Below are 15,205 nucleotides of genomic sequence, written 5' to 3'. Positions count from 1 at the left end.
TTCTACATATAATGAAGACTTAAATATAGTCTTGTGTTTGTTTCTTTATAGCAAGGAAGCCCTCGTTAGAGTTTTGCTCTGTTTCTTTATATAATGTAGACTTCATTATAGTCCTGTGTTTGTTTCTCGATTGCAAGGGAGCCCTCATTAGAGTCTTGCGACTGTTTCTTTATATAATGAAGACTTCATGATAGTCCTGTGTTTGTTTCTCGATAGCTAGGAAGCCCTCATTAGAGTCTTGATTCTGTTTCTTTATATAGTGAAGACTTCACTATAGTCCTGTGTTTGTTTCTCGATAGCAAGGGAGCCATCATTAGAGTTTTGCTTCTGTTTCTTTATATAATGTAGACTTCATTATAGTCCTGTGTTTGTTTCTCGATTGCAAGGGAGCCCTCATTAGAGTCTTGCGACTGTTTCTTTATATAATGAAGACTTCCTTATAGTCTTGTATTTGTTTCTTTATAGCAAAGAAGCCCTCATTAGAGTCTTGCTTCTGTTTCTTTATATAATGAAGACTTCATTATAGTCCTGCATTTGTTTCTTGATAGCAGGGAAGTCCTCATTAGAGTCTTGCTTCTGTTTCTTTATATAATGAAGACTTCATTATAGTTCTATCTTTGTTTCACGATTGCAATGAAGCCCTCATTAGAGTCTTGCTTCTGTTTCTTTATATAATGAAGACTTAATTAAAGTCTTGTCTTTGTTTCTTTATCGCAAGGAAGCCCTCATTAGAGTCTAGCTTCTGTGTCTTTATATAATGAAGACTTAGTTATAGTCCTGTGTTTGTTTCTCGATAGCAAGGGATCCCTCATTAGAGTCTTGCTTCTATTTCTTTATATAATGAAGAGTTCCTTATAGTCCTGTGTTTGTTTCTCGATAATAAGGGAGCCCGATTAGAGTCTTGCTTCTGTTTCTTTATATAGTGTAGACTTAATTATAGTCCTTTGTTTATTACTCACATGCGAGGGAGCCATAATTAGAGTCTTGCTTCTGTTTCTTTATATAGTGAAGACTTCATTATAATCCTGTGTTTGTTTCTCGATAGCAAGGGAGCCCTCATTAGAGTCTTGCTTCTGTTTCTTTATATAGTGAAGACTTCACTATAGTCCTGTGTTTGTTTCTCGATAGCAAGGGAGCCATCATTAGAGTTTTGCTTCTGTTTCTTTATATAATGTAGACTTCATTATAGTCCTGTGTTTGTTTCTCGATTGCAAGGGAGCCCTCATTAGAGTCTTGCGACTGTTTCTTTATATAATGAAGACTTCCTTATAGTCTTGTATTTGTTTCTTTATAGCAAAGAAGCCCTCATTAGAGTCTTGCTTCTGTTTCTTTATATAATGAAGACTTCATTATAGTCCTGCATTTGTTTCTTGATAGCAGGGAAGTCCTCATTAGAGTCTTGCTTCTGTTTCTTTATATAATGAAGACTTCATTATAGTTCTATCTTTGTTTCACGATTGCAATGAAGCCCTCATTAGAGTCTTGCTTCTGTTTCTTTATATAATGAAGACTTAATTAAAGTCTTGTCTTTGTTTCTTTATCGCAAGGAAGCCCTCATTAGAGTCTAGCTTCTGTGTCTTTATATAATGAAGACTTAGTTATAGTCCTGTGTTTGTTTCTCGATAGCAAGGGATCCCTCATTAGAGTCTTGCTTCTATTTCTTTATATAATGAAGAGTTTCTTATAGTCCTGTGTTTGTTTCTCGATAATAAGGGAGCCCGATTAGAGTCTTGCTTCTGTTTCTTTATATAGTGTAGACTTAATTATAGTCCTTTGTTTGTTACTCACTTGCGAGGGAGCCATAATTAGAGTCTTGCTTCTGTTTCTTTATATATAGTGAAGACTTCATTATAATCCTGTGTTTGTTTCTCGATAGCAAGGGAGCCCTCATTAGAGTCTTGCTTCTGTTTCTTTATATAGTGAAGACTTCACTATAGTCCTGTGTTTGTTTCTCAATAGCAAGGGAGCCATCATTAGAGTTTTGCTTCTGTTTCTTTATATAATGTAGACTTCATTATAGTCCTGTGTTTGTTTCTCGATTGCAAGGGAGCCCTCATTAGAGTCTTGCGACTGTTTCTTTATATAATGAAGACTTCCTTATAGTCTTGTATTTGTTTCTTTATAGCAAAGAAGCCCTCATTAGAGTCTTGCTTCTGTTTCTTTATATAATGAAGACTTCATTATAGTCCTGCATTTGTTTCTTGATAGCAGGGAAGTCCTCATTAGAGTCTTGCTTCTGTTTCTTTATATAATGAAGACTTCATTATAGTTCTATCTTTGTTTCACGATTGCAATGAAGCCCTCATTAGAGTCTTGCTTCTGTTTCTTTATATAATGAAGACTTAATTAAAGTCTTGTCTTTGTTTCTTTATCGCAAGGAAGCCCTCATTAGAGTCTAGCTTCTGTGTCTTTATATAATGAAGACTTAGTTATAGTCCTGTGTTTGTTTCTCGATAGCAAGGGATCCCTCATTAGAGTCTTGCTTCTATTTCTTTATATAATGAAGAGTTCCTTATAGTCCTGTGTTTGTTTCTCGATAATAAGGGAGCCCGATTAGAGTCTTGCTTCTGTTTCTTTATATAGTGTAGACTTAATTATAGTCCTTTGTTTGTTACTCACTTGCGAGGGAGCCATAATTAGAGTCTTGCTTCTGTTTCTTTATATAGTGAAGACTTCATTATAATCCTGTGTTTGTTTCTCGATAGCAAGGGAGCCCTCATTAGAGTCTTGCTTCTGTTTCTTTATATAATGAAGACTTCATTATAGTTTAGTGTTTGTTTCTCAATAGCAAGGGAACCCTCATTAGAGCCCTCATTAAACTCTAGCTTCTGTTTGTTTATATAATGAATACTTCATTATAGTTCTGTGTTTGTTTCTCGATAGCAACGGAGCCCTCATTAGAGTCTTGCTTCTGTGTCTTTATATAATGAAGACTTCCTTATAGTCTTGTTTTTGTTTCTCGATAGCAAGGGAGGCCTCATTATAGTCTTGCTTCTGTTTCTTTATATAATGAAGGCTTCATTATAGTCCTGTGTTTGTTTCTCGATTGCAAGGGAGCCATCATTAGAGTCTTCTGTTTTTTTATATAATGAAGATTTCATTATAGTTCTGTTTGTTTCTTGCTAGCAAGGGAGCCCTCATTAGAGTCTTGCTTCTTTTTCTTTATGTTTTGAAGACTTCATTATATTCCTGTGTTGTTAGAGTCATGCTTCTGTTTCTTTATATAATGAAGACTTCATTATAGTTCTGTTTGTTTCTCGATAGCAAGGGAGTCCTCATTAGAGTCTTGCTTCTGTTTCTTTATATGATGAAGACTTAATTATAGTCTTGTGTTTGTTTCTTTATAGCACGGAAGCCCTTATTAGAGTCTAGCTTCTGTTTCTTTATATAATGAAGACTTCATTATAGTTCTGTGTTTGTTTCTCGATAGCAAGGGAGCCCTCATTAGAGTCTAGCTTCTATTTCTTTATACAATGAAGACTTCATTATAGTCCTGTGTTTGTTTCTTGATTGCAATGGAGGCCTCATTAGAGTCTTGCTTCTGTTCCTTTATTTATTGAAGACTTCATTATAGTCCTGTGTTTGTTTCTCGATAGCAAGGGAGCCCTCATTAGTGCCTTGCTTCTATTTCTTTATGTATCGAAGACTTCATTATATTTCTGTGTTGTTAGAGTCTTGCTTCTGTTTCTTTATATAATGAAGACTTCATTATAGTTCTGTGTTTGTTTCTCGATAGCATGGGAGTCCTCATTAGAGTCTTGCTTCTGTTTCTTTATATGATGAAGACTTAATTATAGTCTTGTGTTTGTTTCTTTATAGCAAGGAAGCCCTTATTAGAGTCTAGCTTCTGTTTCTTTATATAATGAAGACTTCATTATAGCTCTGTGTTTGTTTCCTGATAGCAAGGGAGCCCTCATTAGAGTCTAGCTTCTATTTCTTTATACAATGAAGACTTCATTATAGTGCTGTGTGGTTTTCTTGATTGCAATGGAGGTCTCATTAGAGTCTTGCTTCTGTTCCTTTATTTATTGAAGACTTCATTATAGTCCTGTTTTTGTTTCTCGATAGCAAGGGAGCCCTCATTAGTGCCTTGCTTCTATTTCTTTATGTATCGAAGACTTCATTATATTCCTGTGTTGTTAGAGTCTTGCTTCTGTTTCTTTATACAATGAAGACTTCATTATAGTCCTGTGTGGTTTTCTTGATGGCAATGGAGGTCTCATTAGAGTCTTGCTTCTGTTCCTTTATTTATTGAAGACTTCATTATAGTCCTGTTTTTGTTTCTCGATAGCAAGGGAGCCCTTATTAGTGCCTTGCTCCTATTTCTTTATGTATCGAACACTTCATTATACTCCTGTGTTGTTAGAGTCTTGCTTCTGTTTCTTTATACAATGAAGACTTCATCATAGTTCTGTGTTTGTTTCTCGATAGCAAGGGAGCCCTCATTAGAGCCCTCATTAGAGTCTTGTTTCTGTTTCTTTATATAGTGAAGACTTCATTATAGTCCTGTTTTTGTTTCTTGATAGCATGGGAGCCCTCATAGAGTCCTGCTTCTGTTTCTTTATGTATCGAAGACTTCATTATATTCCTGTGTTGTTAGTCTTGCTTTTGTTTCTTTATATAATGAAGAGTTAATTTTAGTTCTGTGTTTGTTTCTCGATAGCAAGGGAGCCCTCATAGAGTCTTGCTTCTGTTTTTTTATGTAACAACGATTGGATGAGACGCGTTTTAAAGCTGATAGTAAATTGAGCATGGGTGGGGAGAAAATGTACAAGTGATATCTTTAAACAATTGTATATAGGTCATCATATTGAGGCAGCCTGAGTCCAAGATGGCCATCCTGATGTCATAAACAAAAGCACATTTAGGACGACGATATGTTAGGGTCATGCTCACACCTAAAAAGCTTTCCATTAAAAGGCAAAAAATAATATCATTTCTGAATACAAGGAGTTCATGAGATAGAGATCCGAATATCACAAACATGTGATGGTTCACTTTACATTTAAGATGCAAAATAGTCACTTGTGCATTGCAATGCAAGCACTCTACAACAGGGGAAGGAATACACAAAAACAGGCAATAGCATGAGGTAAGAGAGCCGTTCTCTTCAGTTTTATCAATGATTGATTGACAGTGTCTTAAGGCATTGGTGGAATGAGGTGGATTCAAATAAGCCAATTGTTGAATAGGCCGACCCGAACCAACTCAGTGTATATTGTAAGCAGCTGGTCTGATCATGGAAGGGTCTCTAAACACCTACCAACCAACAAGGGTCCCACAGGATGTGGTCAATGTGATATTCTAAGGACTCCTCTGCATTTCAGTGTCCTAGTCACTGGTGACTTGTGTTCTGAATATTTGTGTCTGAAAGCGACACAGATCAAGAATTAAAAAAACACAACTTAACGGTTTTTAGTGTTTTGCAAGTGGAAAGACTGAATTGTGGAAAAACACTCTATGAAGTCCTCTGTAAGCAGCTATCTTTAGGGGTCATTCTTTATTAAACTACCAGTTGTGGTGGAAAGTTTTCAGTGACTGGGGCACCCACAGGTTTGGGTATTCTTGAAACCCAAGGCTTGGCCATCTGCATTCACAAAGCTGATATTTGTGGTCCGAGAATGAGAGATGATGCAAATTGTTCCAGAATGAAGGCGACCTCTTCCAGCCCATGGAACTGAAACCACGCAGTGTCAGCGAAAGGTCTCCTGATTATTGTGGGCACCATAAGCATAAGGGGATTGTGAGGACTTGATTGTCTCCATGACCAAATAATGTAGACTTCATTATAGTCCTGTGTTTGTTTCTCGATTGCAAGGGAGCCCTCATTAGAGTCTTGCGACTGTTTCTTTATATAATGAAGACTTCATGATAGTCCTGTGTTTGTTTCTCGATAGCTAGGAAGCCCTCATTAGAGTCTTGATTCTGTTTCTTTATATAGTGAAGACTTCACTATAGTCCTGTGTTTGTTTCTCGATAGCAAGGGAGCCATCATTAGAGTTTTGCTTCTGTTTCTTTATATAATGTAGACTTCATTATAGTCCTGTGTTTGTTTCTCGATTGCAAGGGAGCCCTCATTAGAGTCTTGCGACTGTTTCTTTATATAATGAAGACTTCCTTATAGTCTTGTATTTGTTTCTTTATAGCAAAGAAGCCCTCATTAGAGTCTTGCTTCTGTTTCTTTATATAATGAAGACTTCATTATAGTCCTGCATTTGTTTCTTGATAGCAGGGAAGTCCTCATTAGAGTCTTGCTTCTGTTTCTTTATATAATGAAGACTTCATTATAGTTCTATCTTTGTTTCACGATTGCAATGAAGCCCTCATTAGAGTCTTGCTTCTGTTTCTTTATATAATGAAGACTTAATTAAAGTCTTGTCTTTGTTTCTTTATCGCAAGGAAGCCCTCATTAGAGTCTAGCTTCTGTGTCTTTATATAATGAAGACTTAGTTATAGTCCTGTGTTTGTTTCTCGATAGCAAGGGATCCCTCATTAGAGTCTTGCTTCTATTTCTTTATATAATGAAGAGTTCCTTATAGTCCTGTGTTTGTTTCTCGATAATAAGGGAGCCCGATTAGAGTCTTGCTTCTGTTTCTTTATATAGTGTAGACTTAATTATAGTCCTTTGTTTATTACTCACATGCGAGGGAGCCATAATTAGAGTCTTGCTTCTGTTTCTTTATATAGTGAAGACTTCATTATAATCCTGTGTTTGTTTCTCGATAGCAAGGGAGCCCTCATTAGAGTCGTGCTTCTGTTTCTTTATATAGTGAAGACTTCACTATAGTCCTGTGTTTGTTTCTCGATAGCAAGGGAGCCATCATTAGAGTTTTGCTTCTGTTTCTTTATATAATGTAGACTTCATTATAGTCCTGTGTTTGTTTCTCGATTGCAAGGGAGCCCTCATTAGAGTCTTGCGACTGTTTCTTTATATAATGAAGACTTCCTTATAGTCTTGTATTTGTTTCTTTATAGCAAAGAAGCCCTCATTAGAGTCTTGCTTCTGTTTCTTTATATAATGAAGACTTCATTATAGTCCTGCATTTGTTTCTTGATAGCAGGGAAGTCCTCATTAGAGTCTTGCTTCTGTTTCTTTATATAATGAAGACTTCATTATAGTTCTATCTTTGTTTCACGATTGCAATGAAGCCCTCATTAGAGTCTTGCTTCTGTTTCTTTATATAATGAAGACTTAATTAAAGTCTTGTCTTTGTTTCTTTATCGCAAGGAAGCCCTCATTAGAGTCTAGCTTCTGTGTCTTTATATAATGAAGACTTAGTTATAGTCCTGTGTTTGTTTCTCGATAGCAAGGGATCAAGGGAGCCCGAGCCCGATTAGAGTCTTGCTTCTGTTTCTTTATATAGTGTAGACTTAATTATAGTCCTTTGTTTGTTACTCACTTGCGAGGGAGCCATAATTAGAGTCTTGCTTCTGTTTCTTTATATATAGTGAAGACTTCATTATAATCCTGTGTTTGTTTCTCGATAGCAAGGGAGCCCTCATTAGAGTCTTGCTTCTGTTTCTTTATATAGTGAAGACTTCACTATAGTCCTGTGTTTGTTTCTCAATAGCAAGGGAGCCATCATTAGAGTTTTGCTTCTGTTTCTTTATATAATGTAGACTTCATTATAGTCCTGTGTTTGTTTCTCGATTGCAAGGGAGCCCTCATTAGAGTCTTGCGACTGTTTCTTTATATAATGAAGACTTCCTTATAGTCTTGTATTTGTTTCTTTATAGCAAAGAAGCCCTCATTAGAGTCTTGCTTCTGTTTCTTTATATAATGAAGACTTCATTATAGTCCTGCATTTGTTTCTTGATAGCAGGGAAGTCCTCATTAGAGTCTTGCTTCTGTTTCTTTATATAATGAAGACTTCATTATAGTTCTATCTTTGTTTCACGATTGCAATGAAGCCCTCATTAGAGTCTTGCTTCTGTTTCTTTATATAATGAAGACTTAATTAAAGTCTTGTCTTTGTTTCTTTATCGCAAGGAAGCCCTCATTAGAGTCTAGCTTCTGTGTCTTTATATAATGAAGACTTAGTTATAGTCCTGTGTTTGTTTCTCGATAGCAAGGGATCCCTCATTAGAGTCTTGCTTCTATTTCTTTATATAATGAAGAGTTCCTTATAGTCCTGTGTTTGTTTCTCGATAATAAGGGAGCCCGATTAGAGTCTTGCTTCTGTTTCTTTATATAGTGTAGACTTAATTATAGTCCTTTGTTTGTTACTCACTTGCGAGGGAGCCATAATTAGAGTCTTGCTTCTGTTTCTTTATATAGTGAAGACTTCATTATAATCCTGTGTTTGTTTCTCGATAGCAAGGGAGCCCTCATTAGAGTCTTGCTTCTGTTTCTTTATATAATGAAGACTTCATTATAGTTTAGTGTTTGTTTCTCAATAGCAAGGGAACCCTCATTAGAGCCCTCATTAAACTCTAGCTTCTGTTTGTTTATATAATGAATACTTCATTATAGTTCTGTGTTTGTTTCTCGATAGCAACGGAGCCCTCATTAGAGTCTTGCTTCTGTGTCTTTATATAATGAAGACTTCCTTATAGTCTTGTTTTTGTTTCTCGATAGCAAGGGAGGCCTCATTATAGTCTTGCTTCTGTTTCTTTATATAATGAAGGCTTCATTATAGTCCTGTGTTTGTTTCTCGATTGCAAGGGAGCCATCATTAGAGTCTTCTGTTTTTTTATATAATGAAGATTTCATTATAGTTCTGTTTGTTTCTTGCTAGCAAGGGAGCCCTCATTAGAGTCTTGCTTCTTTTTCTTTATGTTTTGAAGACTTCATTATATTCCTGTGTTGTTAGAGTCATGCTTCTGTTTCTTTATATAATGAAGACTTCATTATAGTTCTGTTTGTTTCTCGATAGCAAGGGAGTCCTCATTAGAGTCTTGCTTCTGTTTCTTTATATGATGAAGACTTAATTATAGTCTTGTGTTTGTTTCTTTATAGCACGGAAGCCCTTATTAGAGTCTAGCTTCTGTTTCTTTATATAATGAAGACTTCATTATAGTTCTGTGTTTGTTTCTCGATAGCAAGGGAGCCCTCATTAGAGTCTAGCTTCTATTTCTTTATACAATGAAGACTTCATTATAGTCCTGTGTTTGTTTCTTGATTGCAATGGAGGCCTCATTAGAGTCTTGCTTCTGTTCCTTTATTTATTGAAGACTTCATTATAGTCCTGTGTTTGTTTCTCGATAGCAAGGGAGCCCTCATTAGTGCCTTGCTTCTATTTCTTTATGTATCGAAGACTTCATTATATTTCTGTGTTGTTAGAGTCTTGCTTCTGTTTCTTTATATAATGAAGACTTCATTATAGTTCTGTGTTTGTTTCTCGATAGCATGGGAGTCCTCATTAGAGTCTTGCTTCTGTTTCTTTATATGATGAAGACTTAATTATAGTCTTGTGTTTGTTTCTTTATAGCAAGGAAGCCCTTATTAGAGTCTAGCTTCTGTTTCTTTATATAATGAAGACTTCATTATAGCTCTGTGTTTGTTTCCTGATAGCAAGGGAGCCCTCATTAGAGTCTAGCTTCTATTTCTTTATACAATGAAGACTTCATTATAGTGCTGTGTGGTTTTCTTGATTGCAATGGAGGTCTCATTAGAGTCTTGCTTCTGTTCCTTTATTTATTGAAGACTTCATTATAGTCCTGTTTTTGTTTCTCGATAGCAAGGGAGCCCTCATTAGTGCCTTGCTTCTATTTCTTTATGTATCGAAGACTTCATTATATTCCTGTGTTGTTAGAGTCTTGCTTCTGTTTCTTTATACAATGAAGACTTCATTATAGTCCTGTGTGGTTTTCTTGATGGCAATGGAGGTCTCATTAGAGTCTTGCTTCTGTTCCTTTATTTATTGAAGACTTCATTATAGTCCTGTTTTTGTTTCTCGATAGCAAGGGAGCCCTTATTAGTGCCTTGCTCCTATTTCTTTATGTATCGAACACTTCATTATACTCCTGTGTTGTTAGAGTCTTGCTTCTGTTTCTTTATACAATGAAGACTTCATTATAGTTCTGTGTTTGTTTCTCGATAGCAAGGGAGCCCTCATTAGAGCCCTCATTAGAGTCTTGTTTCTGTTTCTTTATATAGTGAAGACTTCATTATAGTCCTGTTTTTGTTTCTTGATAGCATGGGAGCCCTCATAGAGTCCTGCTTCTGTTTCTTTATGTATCGAAGACTTCATTATATTCCTGTGTTGTTAGTCTTGCTTTTGTTTCTTTATATAATGAAGAGTTAATTTTAGTTCTGTGTTTGTTTCTCGATAGCAAGGGAGCCCTCATAGAGTCTTGCTTCTGTTTTTTTATGTAACAACGATTGGATGAGACGCGTTTTAAAGCTGATAGTAAATTGAGCATGGGTGGGGAGAAAATGTACAAGTGATATCTTTAAACAATTGTATATAGGTCATCATATTGAGGCAGCCTGAGTCCAAGATGGCCATCCTGATGTCATAAACAAAAGCACATTTAGGACGACGATATGTTAGGGTCATGCTCACACCTAAAAAGCTTTCCATTAAAAGGCAAAAAATAATATCATTTCTGAATACAAGGAGTTCATGAGATAGAGATCCGAATATCACAAACATGTGATGGTTCACTGTACATTTAAGATGCAAAATAGTCACTTGTGCATTGCAATGCAAGCACTCTACAACAGGGGAAGGAATACACAAAAACAGGCAATAGCATGAGGTAAGAGAGCCGTTCTCTTCAGTTTTATCAATGATTGATTGACAGTGTCTTAAGGCATTGGTGGAATGAGGTGGATTCAAATAAGCCAATTGTTGAATAGGCCGACCCGAACCAACTCAGTGTATATTGTAAGCAGCTGGTCTGATCATGGAAGGGTCTCTAAACACCTACCAACCAACAAGTGTCCCACAGGATGTGGTCAATGTGATATTCTAAGGACTCCTCTGCATTTCAGTGTCCTAGTCACTGGTGACTTGTGTTCTGAATATTTGTGTCTGAAAGCGACACAGATCAAGAATTAAAAAAACACAACTTAACGGTTTTTAGTGTTTTGCAAGTGGAAAGACTGAATTGTGGAAAAACACTCTATGAAGTCCTCTGTAAGCAGCTATCTTTAGGGGTCATTCTTTATTAAACTACCAGTTGTGGTGGAAAGTTTTCAGTGACTGGGGCACCCACAGGTTTGGGTATTCTTGAAACCCAAGGCTTGGCCATCTGCATTCACAAAGCTGATATTTGTGGTCCGAGAATGAGAGATGATGCAAATTGTTCCAGAATGAAGGCGACCTCTTCCAGCCCATGGAACTGAAACCACGCAGTGTCAGCGAAAGGTCTCCTGATTATTGTGGGCACCATAAGCATAAGGGGATTGTGAGGACTTGATTGTCTCCATGACCGAAGCAACGATTTGTCTTTAATTCTCTCAGTCATCTGGGCTTTGCTGATCCCATGGATCCTGGGCAGCCCTGGTTACCTGAGTCATCAGGGTCTTGTGCAGACATTCCCAGCATCAGAACAGCTCCTGTCCTTTCCTTAGTGTTCCAGGTCAGGTCTGGTCTTTTTCCCGCAACAGGTCACAGCAGCAAAGGTTCTTGCAGGTGTCCAAGGTCACCCCAAGCCTGAGCAGAATTGAACCACAGCAGAGGTGTAATTCCTGGTAATGCGTTTGCTCTACATCAGTGGATCCCAAACTTTTGACTTCTACGGACCCACCACTTAATCCTTACTGGAACCCAGTGACTCAGTCAATATTAGAATCCTGGATCCCCTCTCCACAATTCATTACTGAAATGTTGATGATTTGAACTGCAAAATAATACACAAAAATACAGAAAAAAAATTAATCCAACAAATACACAAATGGCACATTTTTAATTAGCAAACACATATAAATAAAAAAGAAATCAAAATGTAATTTTAATAAAAAGGTTGGAGCTTTTCTAAATTCAACTGAGGCCATTCATCATCCTTACTATATTCTGTTTGATGCACTGCTCCTGCAAATCAATCTGAGGATGCTAATTGCATTTTTAGCCTCCAGTTTCAAATTCCTTTGCATTCACAGTAGGTTTTAAAATATTCAATTGTACATTTAGCTTCTATATTAATATCCACTTTCATTAATCTGTTAATATTATTTGATTTACAAAGTAGTCGCTGACCCCCTGAAGGGGCTTCGGGGACCCCCAGGGGTCTGCGGACCCCAGTTTGGGAACTACTGCCTAGATTTTCACATGATGTACAACCTATTGGCTCTAGGGCAACAGCATTTATTAAACTGGTTGCCAACGAAGGAAGTGTGACCAATGAAAGCGGAGTATTTTTCACATCGTCCGGGCTCCTCAGCCTATCTTGGAGAAGTGCTTCTACCTCTTTCTCTGTATTATTGTGGGTTTCCCAAGCAGAGAGTTGAAGGTCACGTCATGTTGAACTGGTGAAGATTTAAATGTGCAATATTCTCATTCTAAATCCAATAGTTGCTGACCAAGTGGCGGCAACACAGGGATAGAAAGACGTTCACCCAAAGCAGGGGGAAGGGGCACACACAGACACCCCCTCTCCAACCTCAGTGAAGGTTGGTACGCTTCCTGTAAGAGTGGGATCTCAGAGAGATAAGTCTACTCTGATGGTCTCCTCCCATGATGTCACTCTCCAAGCCCCACCCTAAGATCCTCCCCACTCCACCCTCACCCTGATAGGCTGCTCTGATGATGTCAGTCCTAGCCTTATGGGCTCCAATCATGACATCACCCTGTGTCCTCATTGGCTCCTCCTATGATGTCACATCCTCTGCCTCCCATGGGTTACTCCCCTGACTTTGTATTCATGTTCATCCATCTCATTAAGAGCAGAATGATTATTCATAAAAGTCAAATAAAAAAGTAAGGATCATGGAAAATGTATGTTTCTAGGTAATGTTCCAGCAGCCTAACATACACATGAGGGTCAAAACTTGTCATGCAGGCCCTACCCCACCAGCCACATGTTTAAGGCAGGCCTTGGATACACACTGTACAGGGCACACCCGTCCCTCCTACCAGTTGACATTCTTTGAGAAAGTGCCATAGGTGTTTTCTACAAGGTCCTCATCCTCTGAGCTCCATCCCAAGACCGTCTTCTCAACTTCTCATGGTAGTGTTTGTCTGTGTAGGTGCGTGTCATTAGTAGGGTTTGTCTGTGCGCGTGTTTGTCCTTAGTAGGGTTTGTCTGTGTGTCACTCTGTCCTCTTGGCTGGAAGAAGGAAGATATGGTTGTCTTCTGCACCTACATGCCTGGCACTTGTTCCTGTTGCAACATTTAGCCATTGAGTCCAAATTGTTGCTGATGTGCAGCCATCATCCTTCTTTTTGAGTGACCCCTGATTCTCTCATTTTCTTTTTTTTATTTACAGGGAGTTTCAACGATCAGGACAAGAGACACTCCCTTTAAGAAGTCTGCAACCTTCAGTACACCCATCAGTGAATACATGGATGAACCTATGCCCTACACCCTGGAGAATTACCCCAACCTCTAAACATGATCTCCCTGATCCTCCCAGCCCCTTTGAACCCTCGCACATCAGTGAATACATGGATGAACCTATGCCCTACACCCTGGAGAATTATCCCAATCACTAAACATGATCTCCCTGATCCTCCCAGTCCATTTGAACCCTCCCCCCTCAGTGAATACATGGATGAACCTATGCCCTGCACCCTGGAGACTTACCCCTCCTAAAAACCATCGCTTTCTGATCCTCTGAGACCCTCTCCCATTAGTGAATACATGGATGAACCTATGCCCTACACCCTGGAGAATTACCCCAACCTCTAAGCATGATCTTCCTTATCCTGGAAGACCCACTTAACCCATCAGTGAATTTGTGGATGAACAAAAACCATACACCCTGGAGTCCACAACTTTCAACAGCTTGACCTCTACAGCCCCTCTTAATCTACACCCAACAGCGGGTAAAGGGATGAACCAAGACCCTACACCCTGCAAAACCTACTCAGAGCATCTAACAGACTGACCTCTAAAGCCCTCTTAATCTGCACCCGTCAGTGGATACAGGGATGAACCAAGGCCCTACACCCTGGAGACTCTGCCTGGAGCTTCCAACAGCCTGACATCTACAGCCCTCTTAATCTGCACCCGTCAGTGGACATCGGGATGAACCAAGACCTTACACCCTGGAGACTCTGCCTGGAGCTTCCAACAGCCTGACATCTACAGCCCTCTTAATCCACACCAGTGAGTGGATACAGGGATGGACCAAGGCCCTACACCATGGAGACTCTGCCTGGAGCTTCCAACAGCCTGACATCTACAGCCCTCTTAATCTGCACCCGTCAGTGGACATCGGGATGAGCCTAGGCCCTATACCCTGGAGACTTTGCCTAGAGCTTCCAACAGCCTGACATCTACAGCCCTCTTAATCTACACCCGTCAGTGGACACCGGGATGAACCAAGACCCTACACCCGGGAGACTCTGCCTGGAGCTTCCAACAGCCTGACATCTACAGCCCTCTTAATCTGCACCTGTCAGTGGACATCGGGATGAACCAAGGCCCTATACCCTGAAGACTCTGCCTGGAGCTTCCAACAGCCACTGCCTGACCTCTACAGCCCTCTTAATCTACATCTGCCACATTTCCTGGAACATTTCTTTCAACAATTACTCTAAAGCCAACAGTGGGATGTACAATCACTATTCTTTGCACCAAACTGTGGATTATTGGAAATAAGTAGCATATTCTTTCATGTCAGCGTATGTGTGTGGTCTTTGTTCCTTAATGTGTCCAGGTGTCTGTTGCACAAATATCGCACTACTTTGGGCCCTCTTCAGACCTACCTATGACTAGGAACCTATGTTCAGTACAATATATATTGGATTCTTTCTGTATATCTTGCGTTCACTGTCATCATTTGGTGCTAATAAACAACCTGGACCAACTACGACTCACTCTGGTGAAATGTACGATTTATTTTCGAGCTCGTTCACAGTGGCACACCATTCCTACAACACCAGATTTGTGTCTAGGGATGTTAGAAGGTCCAAACAATTTGTTCTACAGGACAAACCAGAAGAGTGGACTGCATGACTCTTTGATAATTCACACTTGTCTTTGTTGAAAATGTCAATTTCCCTTTTCTTGGTAGTGTGCCCCCATCAAGTGGACCATTACAACCTCACTGTGCTTCAAGGCCCTGGGACACTACATGTAGTGGTCCCAACAT

At 38.8% G+C, this 15,205-nt stretch overlaps 1 protein-coding gene across 1 annotated transcript in view; it reads left to right on the top strand.

Moving 5' to 3' along the window:
- Positions 1-14,921, top strand: part of SPAG8 (sperm associated antigen 8) — a 273,990-nt gene extending 259,069 nt beyond the window's left edge. The window contains exons 7-8 of the mRNA XM_086960019.1: positions 13,376-14,318; positions 14,417-14,921. Of these exons, the coding sequence (XP_086816145.1) occupies positions 13,376-13,498 (123 nt within the window). The 3' untranslated portion in view covers positions 13,499-14,318; positions 14,417-14,921. The remainder of the gene's footprint in view (positions 1-13,375; positions 14,319-14,416) is intronic.
- Positions 14,922-15,205: the final 284 nt, after the last annotated feature.

Source organism: Lissotriton vulgaris, chromosome 3_1 (genome assembly GCF_964263255.1).
Source record: "Lissotriton vulgaris chromosome 3_1, aLisVul1.2, whole genome shotgun sequence".
NCBI lineage: Eukaryota > Metazoa > Chordata > Amphibia > Caudata > Salamandridae > Lissotriton > Lissotriton vulgaris.
This window is presented reverse-complemented; position numbering and strand designations above follow the sequence as displayed.